The sequence below is a fragment of the Macrobrachium rosenbergii genome, chromosome 23, assembly GCF_040412425.1.
Source record: "Macrobrachium rosenbergii isolate ZJJX-2024 chromosome 23, ASM4041242v1, whole genome shotgun sequence".
NCBI lineage: Eukaryota > Metazoa > Arthropoda > Malacostraca > Decapoda > Palaemonidae > Macrobrachium > Macrobrachium rosenbergii.
In genome coordinates, this window is record NC_089763.1 from 2,797,653 (window position 1) to 2,812,130 (window position 14,478).

Here is a 14,478-nt window from a genome sequence, read left to right on the forward strand (position 1 = left end):
AAATTGGAATCTACTCCTTGTTATATGGAGTCTACTTTGGAGTACTACAATTCTCTTTGGTAAGGATCTTGCAAGAATTATACCCAGGAGGTAGATGTCTAACAGGCACTTATGTGTCCCGTTAGTGTAGGAAAACTTTATGGCTTTTAGTCAAGTAGCATATGAAAAGCTGGTCATGTTGGGGCTATATTTTACCTCAGCTGGTATGACAGACAAACCATATAGATTAGGATAACAGTAGCAGCACCCATTATCATTCCTGTTCTTGGTCAACTTCTTGGGAGGAAAAGAATGAAAGTGCCCTACAGATACCTGAAAAAAATGAAAATGTAATGACCTATCTGTTCCATATGCCAGTCACATAAAAAAAAAATCACAAGAATGCAGTTTTGTTTAGGTTGGATGAGAAATTTTTGTGGAACTCATAACTCAGCCTCAGAAAAGTACTGTGCTCAAAATAGTGTTAATATGCCTCCCAAGTTGATATCTTATCTTATTTCTGTTCATTTTAGTACAAAATTTTAATTACTCAAATTGATATTAGAGGTTGCTGTAGATACCAGTCAAATTTCATAATTTATATCTGTAACCAAATATCAAAATATGAGTGATGAATCTGATTGAGTTAAAAATGTCCATTGCCTACCAAAAGACTTCCAATTAGCTGAAATTGTAATTGAATCGCTAAATATTCAGGATAAATACAGATGAAACCCCTTAAATTCTATACAGTCAAGAGTTAAGTGTTTTATATTCAGCATAACATACTTTTGAGGGGTGGGAACAACTTGAAATTTCAGAAAATCATGTTTCTTATCAGAAATGACTCCCTCAGGGACTGCCCATAATTGGGGTTCGTTACTTGTTTTTGGTTAGTACATTATAAGGTACTGTTCAACACAGTTATCCTCCCATACTTACCATATATGATGCAAATGTCTTTTTTGCACATTTCCAGAAACTCAGATCTAAAAAATATACAAAAAGGATTCATTGTTCATAATTCTATGTTTGACAAAATATATTGATATGTGAATTATTGTACAGGCTCATCTTTCCAATTGAAAGCTGTTTTAAGGAAGTGAACCCCAAAATCCAAATAAAAGCAAACTTGTCCATTATGATGCATACATTATGTCTTCTTAGAGATTTGTTCATTTGCTTTAGTTTAAGTATTAATACTGTGTTTGATTTTGGAGCTGAAGCATTGACTGATTATGCATAATTTTCTCACTAGGTGATGCAAAGAAACATTTCTTTAAGTCTTTCAGACTTAAACAATTGCTTTCATATTGATGTCAGATGAAATTAGACCTACCTAAAAGTAGTCATTACTGATATACTGATCACATAGAGGATAAGGAAAGTAGTTGAATACTAGTCAGGCTGTTAATCAGAAAAAGATTATTTTACTTTGAGATGCCAGAGGATGATGTATTCGCATTCAGGTTACATTTAGTAAGCTTAAATGGATTTGATTTAATTGGATGGAAATAACTTTGTCAAGATATTTTGTTATATAAATTTATTGTTCTTTGAAAAGTATAGGCTTGAACTTCATTTTATTGAATTATATTTCAGATAATAAAAATGATGATTTTGCATCAAAGTTAAGTGCCCTAGTGCAGACAGCTGTAGTGGTTCCCAGTGGAGAAGCTGCTTCTAGTCAGCCTGTGACATCTTTAGTGTCTCAGACAAGCAACTTTACATCTCACTCCCTCTCGCAAATGCCATCACCACTTTCTACCCATCTAACATCTTCACTCTCAGTTTGTTCCAAGGCTGAGGCTGTTGTTGTGGATAACTTAGAGGTAGGTGTTTTGCTTTTTTACGGTTTTGGCACAAAGTACTAAGTATCAGTGGCCAAGCTCTTGGACCTGTAAATATGTAGAGGTCAAAAAAAGACTTAAGGTAATGATGTAGTGTATATACCTCTAGATCTAAATATAGATTGGTATAAGCTCCCTCGGAAGCTCATCATTAGCACTTTGGATTGTCAGGTTCCTTCTGCTCACCTGATATTGTGAGACAATATTTTGTGTCTGTATTTTGTTCAGGTGCACTTCTGCTTATTGTATGTTATTTTTCTGGTTCTTTATTTTACTGTTATGCTCTTATACTTACATTTAATCTGCTTTTTTTTTTGTTGGTTACCCTTATTCTAGTATGGATACATTGTATACTGCATTTTACTTGGTAGGGGTTGCAACACAAGTTCAAAAGTAACTACTCTCCAATTATCAGCATAATTACTTGAAGACCACAGTGCCTGGTTTAGAAAAGCAGAATGCATATGATGGAGTTTAAACACAAAAAAGGGATTTTGACAAAGGAAAAATCTATTTCTGAGGAAGGTCCCATGTCACCCGGTGAAATTCCATTATAGCACGAATTTCTAGGTATAATATGGTAGATATACCAGAGAAAAAAGAGCTTTCAGGAAAGCTGGGGTTACTACCCCCAGATCGAGCGTCTTCTCCAGGGAAGACGTCGGTATAACGAAGGGTGAGTGAAAGATCACTACCACGGAGACTTACTCGAAAGATCTCTCCCTATCAAAACCCCCAGAACAGAGTGGTGAGCCGTTACAGCCCCTACGCCCAACACCCGCCAGCTCGGCGACACCAGCGCCACCTACCTCATTCCATGCTAGCACTAACCCCAGACTTGACATGTGCAAGAAAGGGGGGGGGGAGCAATAGGTGAGTCAGGGAGGGTCACCGGGTGACACGGGACCTTCCTCAGAAATAGATTTTTCCTTTGTCAAAATCCCTTTTCTGAGTCCAGTCCCGTGTCAGCCGTTGAAATAGTGACAGAGAATCATGCCAAGGCTGCAAACTACGAGGAAACAAGGTAATCTGAAGAAAAAACATAAATTACGAAAGCAGTTTTAATCAGGGAATCTCTTACATGTATCAAGAACACTAAACCTAAGGCACATCAAAGACTTAATATTACGAAAAAGTGGGGGAAGTCCCCGGCACGACGGGGAAGAGGCCCCAAAAATACTTAACACTACTAAAGCATAATGGCATACGAAAATTGCATAGGTTAAATGGCATATATAATCTTAAATGGCATATACAATCTTAAAGCTACACACGTAAACTTAAGCTAAACACGTAAGAGATCAAATCAAATGGGAAATAAAATATACAGTACATATACATATATCTGGGGTACATGGAGCAAAATAAAAACCGCCCAGTACCCCACAAGAAAATACAATCATAACATGTCAGATTACAGTTTCCACTCAACAGAGACAAGATACATCAATATGAGGAGCAAGGCAGTGAGGCATGATCAACCAGGAGGATAAGCAGAGAAGTAAATGAGGCAGGCGGGTGGGGGGGGAAAGGGGAGGATAAGGATATGATTGGTTAAGGTGGGGAGATGACACTTCCCACAGCTATTGTAGAAAATTTCAGGGCTTCGAGCGATTTTAAATAGTGGCGTTTAAACACTAGAGGTGATTTCCAACCCGTGTATTTAGATAGTTCTGAGAAATCCATATTATGAAAGTAATTAATGGAAGTAGCAACTGCTCGAATATCATGAACCTTAGGAACTGAATCTGGGTTGGCCTGTTTAATAAAATACAGAATTTGTTGTCTTATAGCATTCAGTTAAAGAGTACCACCTTTCTCCCTGATAAAAAGAGGACCCGACTTACTTTGTGGAGTTCTTAAAAGGTAAGATTTAAGTGTATAAACTGGACATAAAGACTGGTCTTGTGGAAGGGCACCACCTTCCAAGGAGACCACCTGTCTTGTGGGTCTTCGTTTTTGGCTAAGAATCTAGGGTCAGGGGAAAGGAGGACCTCTCCGGACAGGAGGAAGTTCACAAAATTATCACCTCTAGTGAGAGCCGACAGCTCTGAGATTCTAGCACCTGAAGCCAAGCTAATCAGAAATAAGGTCTTCCTTAACAGATCCTGATAAGAGCATTGAAAGTTGTCCATCTCTGATGCTAACTTAAGGACGTCATTGAGAAACCACGTAACGGAATGTGGGCGTGATACGGGTCTCAGACGAGCGCATGCTCAGGGGATGGATGAAAAATAGGAATCTGTAAGGTCGATTTTAAAGCCGTATAGAAATACTTTCTTCAGGGCTGACTTGGCTGTGGTAATAGTGGCCGGAGCAAGGCCTTTCTCAAACAGTGACCTAAAGAAAGAGACTCCTAAATTAGTCGTCATGATTTTGGCTTCAGATGCTTTCAGGAAGGAGGCTAACTTTTTGACTGCTGAGTCATACTGTCTAAGAGTAGGATCTCTTTTATCTGATTCAAGAAACAGAGTGTTGACAGGGTCAATGTTTGCTCCTTTTTGGGCTGCGAATTTTATAAAGTCCATAACACTAGGGCATTCTGAATTCTTGAGGAAGCTGATACAGTCTTGGTTTGTACTGTCTGGGTCAGTATGGGCTTGGGAATCCGAAGACTCCGCAATCCCAGTTCCTGAAGAAGAGGGAACCAATTGCTCTTCAGCCAATAGGGGCTACTAGGGCTGGTTGACCTTTGAATGTCCTGAGTTTGTGTAATACTTTCAGCAGTAAATTTATTGGAGGGAACAGATAAATTTTCTCCCAATTGTTCCAATCTATTGTCATTGCGTCCATGGCGTACGCCTGAGGGTCCAGGTTGGGGCCACATAACAGGGGAGCTTGAAGTTGCTCTCCGTCACGAACAGATCCACTTGGAGACCCGGAACCCGGCGGCAAATCCATTTGAAAGATTCCTCGTCCAGGGACCACTCCGTCTCCAACGGAGTAGCCCTGGACAGGGAATCTGCCACCACGCCCGCACCCCGCTAGGTGGGTGGCTGACAGGTGCCAGCCGTGCTTGTTCGCCAGGGAGAAGATAGCAACCATTACTTGGTTTACTCGACCTGATTTGGAGCCGCCCCTGTTGATGCAATGAACTACCACTGCGCTGTCCAATACCAGCCTGATATGAATCCGGTTGGGGGGCGGATTTTCTTTAGAGTTAGAAAGACTGCCATAGCTTCCAGGGTGTTTATATGGAACTGCTGAAACATTGTGGACCACGTTCCTTGTACTTTTTGTTTTGGTGAATATCCCCCCCAGCCGCTTAGGGAAGCGTCTGTGTGGACAACTAGTGCCGGAGGGGGAAATTGAAGCGGAACTGACTTGGACAGGCCTCTGACTGTGGCCCAAGGCCGCAGTCTTGTTTTTAAGATTCGAGGAATAGAGGAGACCTTGTCTCTGAGCTTGACATTGGCTCGACTCCGCCACACTCTGTTTATGTCTTTTAGTTTCGCTTTTAAGAGCAGGTCCGTCACTGAGGCAAATTGAAGGGACCCAAGGACCCTTTCTTGGGATCGGCGGGATGCCGATTGATTTTTGAGAAATTTCCTGGTGAGAGATGCTATCTCTTTCCTCTTGGGAGGCGGGAGAGATAACGTGTGAGAGGACAGATCCCACTGGAGGCCCAGCCACTGAAACCGGGACTCCGGAGTCAGGCGGGACTTTTCTGTTCAGTTGAAAACCCAACGACTCCAGGAAGTTGATGACTATGGACGTAGCCTTCTGACACTCCAGAACTGTTGGTGCCCAAATTATCCAATCGTCTCAGGTACGCTGCTAGGGATATCCTCGGGACCGGAGTTGTTGAACTACCGTGTCCGCCAGCTTGGTGAATACCCTGGGCGCAATGTTTAGACCGAAGGGCATGACCCTGAACGAGTAGGCTTGATTCCCGAGTCTGAAACCGAGGAACTGAGAGAAGTTCCGCGCAATCGGGACGTGATAATAAGCGTCTGAAAGATCGATAGAGGTGGTGACGGCTCCACGCGGAAGTAGAGTCCGTACCTGAGCTACCGTATGTAAATTTCGAAAAAAGGGGGGGCCACCGCAGGAAACCCGCCAGGAGGAGAACCATGGGGCAAAAAATAACATCTATAACGACAAGGAGACAACCCCAACAGAAAAGAACTGATGGGGTCGCCTCGCGGTCGACATGGCTGGCGGAGGACGCCGTGGCGTCATAATAAGATCTCAATATTTATAAAAAGACGAGACCAAAACAGCCAAAATATAGAACAAAACCCCACAATAAGATGGTACTTAACTTGGAGATAGTAAAGCTGCTCGATGACATGGCGAAAGATGAATTAAATCCAAAAAAAGGCACGAGCACAGAAAAAGAAAAGGTAGCTATCACGTGCTAGAAAATGGAATGAGGTAGGTGGCGCTGGTGTCGCCGAGCTGGCGGGTGTTGGGCGTAGGGGCTGTAACGGCTCACCGCTCTGTTCTGGGGGTTTTGATAGGGAGAGATCTTTCGAGTAAGTCTCCGTGGTAGTGATCTTTCACTCACCCTTCGTTATACCGACGTCTTCCCTGGAGAAGACGCTCGATCTGGGGGTAGTAACCCCAGCTTTCCTGAAAGCTCTTTTTTCTCTGGTATATCTAGCATATTATACCTAGAAATTCGTGCTATAATGGAATTTCACCGGCTGACACGGGACTGGACTCAGAAAAGCTCTGTTGATATTGTTGTGATGGAGTTAATAAATGTTGCTGTAGGACTGATCAACACCACCTATTTTGCTCATTCTTAGAAAACTTGAACATATGCCCAGTACCTGAGTAGGGGGCCTCTGAAAGCTGTGCCCAAAGAATTCTTAGAGCAACAAATTAGTACTGTATATTGACACTTTTGTAATCACCTTATCAAAAGAAAAGGATGCAGTTGAGATTAAACATCAAGATATCACAAGTCACAAGGGATGCTAGGCCATAATCTTCCATTATTAATGCAAAATCTTCAACTACATTGTCTAGAAATACGTAAGAAATACAAATATAAAACTAATTCCATTAAACCCTAAATACTGTTTAATACAAAAAGGTTACTGAACCCCAGATAGTGGTTAATACTTTATTCTGCTGTAAAGACGTCAGACGTCTCATCATTTTCACATCAGTCACGTCATGCATTGCATTTCTTAATATGTCAAGACTCTCATGTAAATATTCATGTGTAGAATTTTCTGGCCTTTCCGTCAATATGTATTTCATCATTGTACATTTATTATGTCTCAAAATTGCCATTTGTTTGTCTGTCAACAAACACAAATTGCTCAGAGTACGGGTCTTAGGGGTCGGGCACCACGTTTCCGTCTGCACTCTGCCATGTATATCTGTGCTCAGGTAATAAACAATTTAATACCCAGTTGACCTTTCTTGTCCTCACAACTGGTCACCCGAGGAGTGACGGTAAACAGCGGTTTTGGCTTCGCCATTAACGGACTCACTACAACCACTTTACCTTCAGAGAGCCTTTAACAGAACCACACAGTGACAAAAGTCTAGGCCTCTGAAAGCTCCACCCTTGGAGAACACCCATGCCACTAATGGACTAATTATGGCGTACCCCTTCAGGTACATTCTGGCGTGCACAAACGGTTTGGCCCCGCCATTTACGATTCACATCAACTGTACTCAGAAGTCATTTACGGAACCACACGGCGTATAGTCTTGACTTCTGACGAGCCCCAAACACCATTAACGGACTGAGTATGGCGCGTACTTCGCGTTTTGGTGTGAGGAAGAATGTCAAACACTGAGGTAGAAAGTCATTCCGAGGACACACAGATCCTCTGCATCCCTCTCTCGCCTTTGAAGGCAGCAATAAGCCAGGCGATAAAACTCCGCCCATTCTTGTGACAAAACACCGCGTCCTGGTTTCTGCTGGCAGATGTCCATTTCTGGGTGATGAAAATTACAGACGAGGAGACCAAGGCGGACGTAACCATGACAATGGTACTGGAGGAGGTCTACAACAAAATCACCCCATGGTTGGACTCGCAGCTATGCAAAGTCAAGTACAGAGACCTGTGAGACAAGTTCATCGAAACATACTCCATGCCCGTCCCACAGAGAGCCCAACACGCCCTCAACCTGATGACCCAGCCCCAGGGACACCTGGGACGAACTCCGAGGTCTCCTGATGCTGGCGGGAGTCGACACGGACGGTCAGAGGAAGGAGATCAGCTTATTGCAAGAAATATTGCTGCGGCATCTTCCACAGGAGGTGAGGGGGGCAAATCACGGATGTGGACGCCCTTTCACTGGACAAATTGGTAAACATCGCTCACAAACTCCACGAGGCCACCAAGGCCTCCAAACACGCCGCAACACCCGCAGCCTGTGACCTGGTAACAGAAGAAGACGAGGCAGAGGACGGGAACGCGGTGTACAGGAAGAGGGTGCCACCACAGCAGCGGAGGACATGGACAAATCCAGCCTGGTGTTACTTCCATTTGAGGTTCGTAAGCGCCGCCAGAAATTACAGAGCCCCCTGTTTTTTCACAAAAAAAAAATGAGAAAAGCGGCCACAAGTAACAGCAGTGACCACAAACCTTAAAGATTCTCGACCAGTAGGATTCTTCATCCACGATACCATATCGAAACGACGGATGCTGGTAGACACCGGGGCGATGCAATCAGTGTTTCTGCTGTCAAGAGACGACCGCACCGCACACCCAGCACCGCAACCGCACTGGTGGCTGCAAATGGAGGCCCCATCCCCTGCTACGGAACTGTGACCCGCAGAATATCCATCCTGGGCTGTAATTATGATTGACCCTCCGTCATCGCGGACATCAAGTTCCCTCTCCTGGGCGCTGATTTCCTCGCACACTACGGACTTTGAGTAGACGTCGGCTGAAAATGCCTGCTGGACACCGGAACCTACTGCTCCCGACCGCTCTCCACCGGGCCGGGGATGCCCACTGTCTGCTCCATCACTTCGAACAAGTACAGCACCCTCCTCCATGAGTTCCCAGACATCTTCAAGCAAGAGCTGCGTCAGTTGCCGGGAGCCCAGGCCAAACATGGCATCCATCACCATATCACCACAACAGGCCCACCAACACACACCAAATTCCAGCGTTTGCCACCCAAAAAAATCCAAGACGCTAAACGGGCCTTCGCTGAGATGGAACGGATGGGCATCTGCAGGAAGGCATCGAGCCCGTGGATGTCCCCCCTCCACATGGTAAAGAAACCAGATGGCTCCTGGAGGCCTTGTGGGGACTATCGTTGACTGAACCTAGTAACGACACCAGACCACTATCCCTTGCCGAACATGCAGGACCTAACAGGCGCCCTGCACAGGGCCAAAGTATTTACAAAAATGGATTTACTCAAGTCTTATTTTCAGGCACCAGTGCACCCCGATGATGTTCTGAAGACAGCCATCATCACGCCGTTCGGAACATATACCTCCTCCTACTCCACCTTCGGCCTCAGGAACGCCGGGGCCACATTCCAATGCCTTATGGACACCATCTTGGGGGACCTACCTTTCTGCGTTTGCTACGTAGACGACATCCTCATCTTCTCCAGGTCCCTGGAGGAACACCTGCATCATGTCCGGGCCATGCTGAAATGTCTGCAGGAGAATGGTTTGGTTGTCAGGTTCGACAAGTGTACCTTCAGAGCAGAAAAGGCAGACTTCCTGGCCCATGAGATCTCCCCGGCAGGTGTCCGCCCCATGGCCCCCAAGGTGGACACAGTAAAGAAGTTCCCAACGCCAAAAACCATCAATCCCTACAGGAGTTCCTTGGCATGGTCAACTACTACTGCCGCTTCACACCAGACATCGCCCGCATCATGTATCCCCTGACCGCAGTCCCGAAGGGGAAGCCGAAAGCACTGGTGTGGGTAGCTCCGCAACAACAGGCGTTCAAGCAGGCGAGCAGCCCTCGCTAAAGCCACCACATTAACAAAGCAACCCCGATGACGGAAGCATCAACGAGCGCCTGTACAAAGGCTCTCCTGTCAAGTTGGATCAGCCGTTTTGGTGTGCCTGACAGCATAACTATGGACAGGGGCCCGGCATTCTTGTCGGAGCTCTGGGTTGCCCTGGTATGCCTGATGGGAACAACTCTCCACAGTACGACGACATATAACCCCGCAGCCAACGGCATGGTGGAAAGGGCCCACCGTTCGTTAAAGGCAGCTCTGATGGCACACTGTATCAACAACAATTGGAAGGTCCAGCTCCCCTGGGTCCTGCTGGGTCTCCATGCCACACCAAGGGCAGATGGCGACGTATCTCCCGCAGAGAAAGTCTACGGCGAAACACTAGCTGTTCCGGGAGAGTTCTTCCCCACGGCGCCGGATGATGCAGATACCTCCCTTCCAAGGCTGAGGGAAGTGGCACAGAAGTTCATGCCCTGCCGAAAGACTCACGGACAGGACCCATGTCTACAGCCCTAGGGGCCTGGATACCTGCACCCACATCTTCATCAGGATTGACGCCCACCGCCCACCCTTGACCAGACCGTACAGGGGCCCATACTGTGTCATCAGCAGATCATCCAAGGCCTATCTCATCAACATCCACGGGTGTGAAGACTGGGTTTCTGTCAACTGGCTGAAACCAGCTTTCCTGTTAGACAGCGAGACTCGGGAGGAAACCGGCAGGCACCCCAGAATTCCTCCACAAAATCTGGCCGCAGATGATCCCATCGCCATCCTGAAATGGGGTCGAGGACGTCCCAAGGGGCGTACTAAGGAAGTCATCCACTCCGCTAAGCCACTGGGCAATTCAGCAGTCAGAGCCGCCCCACATCCACAGGTATCAAGAACTCAGGGCCGGCTCCTGCTCCCAAAGTGATTCCATGATTGATTTTTTTTCAGATGTCTTCCAATCATTACTTTTGTAATTATTGTCTGCGGGGTGGGGGGGGTGGAGTACTTGTAAAGACGTCAGACGTCTCTTCATTTTCGCATTAGTCACGTCATGCATTGCATTTCTTAATGTGTCAAGCCTCTCATGTAAATATTCATGAGTAGAATTTTCTGGCCTTTCCGCTGATATGTATTTCATCATTGTACATTTATTGTCTCTCAAAATTGCCATTTGTTTGTCTGTCAACAAACACAAATCGCTCAGAGTGTGGGTCACGGTGATCGGAGGCCAGGCACCACGTTTCCGTCCGCATTCTGCCATGTATACCTGCACTCAGGTAATAAACAATTTAGCACCCAGTTGACCTTTCTTGTCCTCACACTGCCACCTTGCAAGTATTTCAGAGAAACCATAGAATAAACCTTAAATTGATTTACTGCTGTGAAGAAGTGAAGAAAAGACTGACTGATATATTAAAAGTTCTTTAGTTTCTGGACATTAGAGGTCAGTGATACCAATAAAACTTGATTAGTTTTAAACCATACAAATTTTAATGAGAAATAAGAAATGTATTGCATCTTTTGTAAAATCTCAGATTCTGAAATAAGTTTAAATATGCCACTGGTATTATATACTATATCCTCTCCAAGAATCCTGGCAAGGATGCCATTGCCATCCCAGTGGCAATGGTATTCAGCCAGCAAGTCACAGTTAAGGACACCAAACAATCTTCACAAAGTGAGTCACCTGTCATCAGGTATTCATGATTTAAGCAAATATGTCTTGGGTGTAACTTGAAAAATGTCATCATCCTCCTTCAAAGTATAATGCAATACTTCCAAAGAGATATAATACTAGTAATCTGTTTCACTTTGGTATAATTTACCAAGTCTTGACAATTTTGCCAAGTGGCATGAAATCGTTACAAAAAAAAAAAAAAGTGGGAGTCTCCTTTGAAGTGGTTCAGCTGCAACTTGTTGCTAGTGTGAACTGCCTTTTCATTGGTTTATGCTGGAAGCCAGCAAAATTTTACTTGCATTCTTCTCCTCTGAATATATGAAGTCATTGTAAGATTTTTAACATAATTTAGTTCGTTGAATTGAAAACATCCAGCTGCTTGCAAAACCTATGCAAGTCGTAGAGGATAATGAAATTGCCGTCTTGCGGTTTCTAGTTTTAAATTAGTTGCCAAAATATTGTACAGTTCTGCTGTAAAAATATAGGCAGCAATAAAACTCACTACTGGAAATTCCAAACCTAGTGCCAGCGCCTGATTTTAAGCAATCAGTCCAGATAAAAGTAGAAAGACCTTGTTCTCCAACATGCTCATTGATTGAGTAGACTTCCACCATAGAATGCAGTAGTACTTGCAAAAATTTATATTTGGCAAATTCCAAGGAGGAGTTGTTGATACCTTGAATGGAAATATATCATTTGTATTTACTGTAAAATTTCTCAAAATTTGTTTCACCCTCAACCCATAAGGTTGAAGAGATTTAAGGCATGCTTTACGATATCTAAAATGATTCTCACTTCTTAAAGATTTAATAGCACGAGAGTTTGATAATCTCTGCCACCTTTACTAGTATATGATGGTGGAAGATTGGCGATGAAGATCCAAAGATAGTTCCCCTGTATCAGCTAGTAGAATGGGAACCGGCAACTTTCTGAAGGCTGCTATAGTTAGCATGGTGTCTGAATGGTGTGTTGAGCTTAAAATCTGTAACCTCTTTAGGGTTGCTGATGAATGTATGTCACACTCATAGGATAATTCTGACATCACGAATGCTTTGTACAATTGTATTCAGTTTGTCTGAATCACAAAAATTTTGTTTTGCCGTTGTTTTCCTGTTATGATTTTGGCTTCTTGTTGGCATCCCAAGATTGATGATTCACCACTTTCAAAATGTTTATATGGCCAGATGTATGGCTTTCAGAATTTTCAAATGAACAACTTTAGTTGGTCTGTGGGCAAATGTCAATCCTATAGATTGTGTTTATTGTGCACAATAGCTCTCCTGTTGTTTGATGTTAATTTCTGGGTCTGAGTATGCTAAAAAAAGAATGCTTCAAAAATGAATGACAAGTCTTGCTTGTTAAAATCTGAAACTGTTCATGTCCTCTCACTTTGTAATGCAATCCTGACAAGAAGACATAGGTTGTCTATGAAAAGGGCGTAAAGGATTTCAGGAAAATAGTAATGGGTATTTCATTTGTATGCGACGCTAACAGTATTGCACAAGCAATGTTACTCCGTGGCATTTTCTTCCTAACACTGCCACTTCTCCAACCAATATCATATGCTTTTCAATATAGGAAAATATATATACATGATACTGCTTTGTTACAAATGTTTCACAAATGGAAGATTCACGTGTATCTTAAACATCTGTTATTGAGTGATTCATCCAAAAACCAAATGAGTTTTGCATTGATCATCTTTTCATTTATCTTGTATGGACAAGACTGCACTACAGTTATGTGGTATCTTGACACTAAGTATTTTCATTTTATGGTTTTAAAAATGCTAAAATGACAACTAGTACCCAGACAATTGTGTAAATGCTGCTGTGCCACATTCTGCTAATAATATATATTTTATAGAGTTTTGTGTGCTTTGGTACATGTTTTATAATTATATTAGGAATTTCATTACAGGTGGGGGCTGTCATGTCATGTTCTGGCCGAGTCAAAATTTCTCAGTAAGAAGGAAATCGTAAGATTCCTCTTTGATATAAAGTGAAGTGGAATATGATAATTTCTGAGTCTCTACTGGTATTCTGGAGAAGTTTATAATTTATGAGATACAATTTTGAAGTGTTCAGCTAAAGCACTATTTACTTCTAAGGAATCTAAGACATAATGACCATTCACTTTTAATAATGTTTGAGGACAAAGTGTCAGTTCCTTTGCTAATTTCATTTTCTTCCATGGTACAAGGGAGGGTTCTGCTGTTAACTGATGAAGCAAAAATACTTAGTATTGATGTCAAGCTGGAATTTGCATTTTGATAAATGATTAGATTATCTTTGGCACAGTGTTTACAGCATCAAGTTTACTTGTTGCTCGCTGTAGAATCTTAAGTTCTGACGACCACCAGAGAACAGGCCCATCGTCTGAATAATCTGTAGTTTTGGAATTGAGTTTATGTAAGGTTTTACTTAGTAAATCAGTGGTATTATCTGTGGTTTGGAATACTTCGGCATCTATTTCACTTGTTTCTTAAAATTTCTGCCATTTAGCATTTTCAAGGCATCATGATGATCATTGTACTTATTGGTTTTCGGTGGTGTTAGTATTTATGAGGGAGTGGTCACTTGTATGCCATTCATCTAGTGTTCACCGGCTAAAGTCAACCAAGCAATTTGAGCTCGCTTGTGATGGGTCAGTGTGACTAGATGTCTGTTTGAACTGTATGTTGAAATATGTTGGGTTACCTATATTTAGGAATCCAATTCGTTCTCTATCTGTGATGTTGTTAGAGTACCATTTGTAACAGTCAAAACACCCTACCACCCACTCATGTCTATTGTTCATGTTGCCAGTCAATAAAAATAGTTCGCCTAGCTGATTAGTCAGCTCTCATTGTGTAAGATAATATCATTAGGAGGTAGTGAAGGGAGAGGAAATGGTATACAGTACCTTCTTTTAAGGTTTATTTGTACTGCCACTGCTTGAAGAGGAGTTATCAAGTTTGGTGGTATTTGAGGATTGTCACAGCAAACATAATTTAGACTTTCATTGCTATGTTGCCTAATTCATTCTCTATTTACAGCAGAGCTAACTCCAGTAGTGCAGTTTTGAATTAAGTTT

General features: G+C 43.2%; 1 protein-coding gene across 12 annotated transcripts in view; it reads left to right on the forward strand.

Annotated features, from left to right (window-relative positions):
* Positions 1–14,478, forward strand: part of LOC136851231 (cyclin-D-binding Myb-like transcription factor 1) — a 672,051-nt gene that overhangs the window by 557,734 nt on the left and 99,839 nt on the right. For all 12 annotated transcript variants that reach the window (XM_067125176.1, XM_067125181.1, XM_067125178.1 and 9 more), the window contains exon 12: positions 1,582–1,811. In XM_067125176.1, the coding sequence (XP_066981277.1) occupies positions 1,582–1,811 (230 nt within the window). The remainder of the gene's footprint in view (positions 1–1,581; positions 1,812–14,478) is intronic.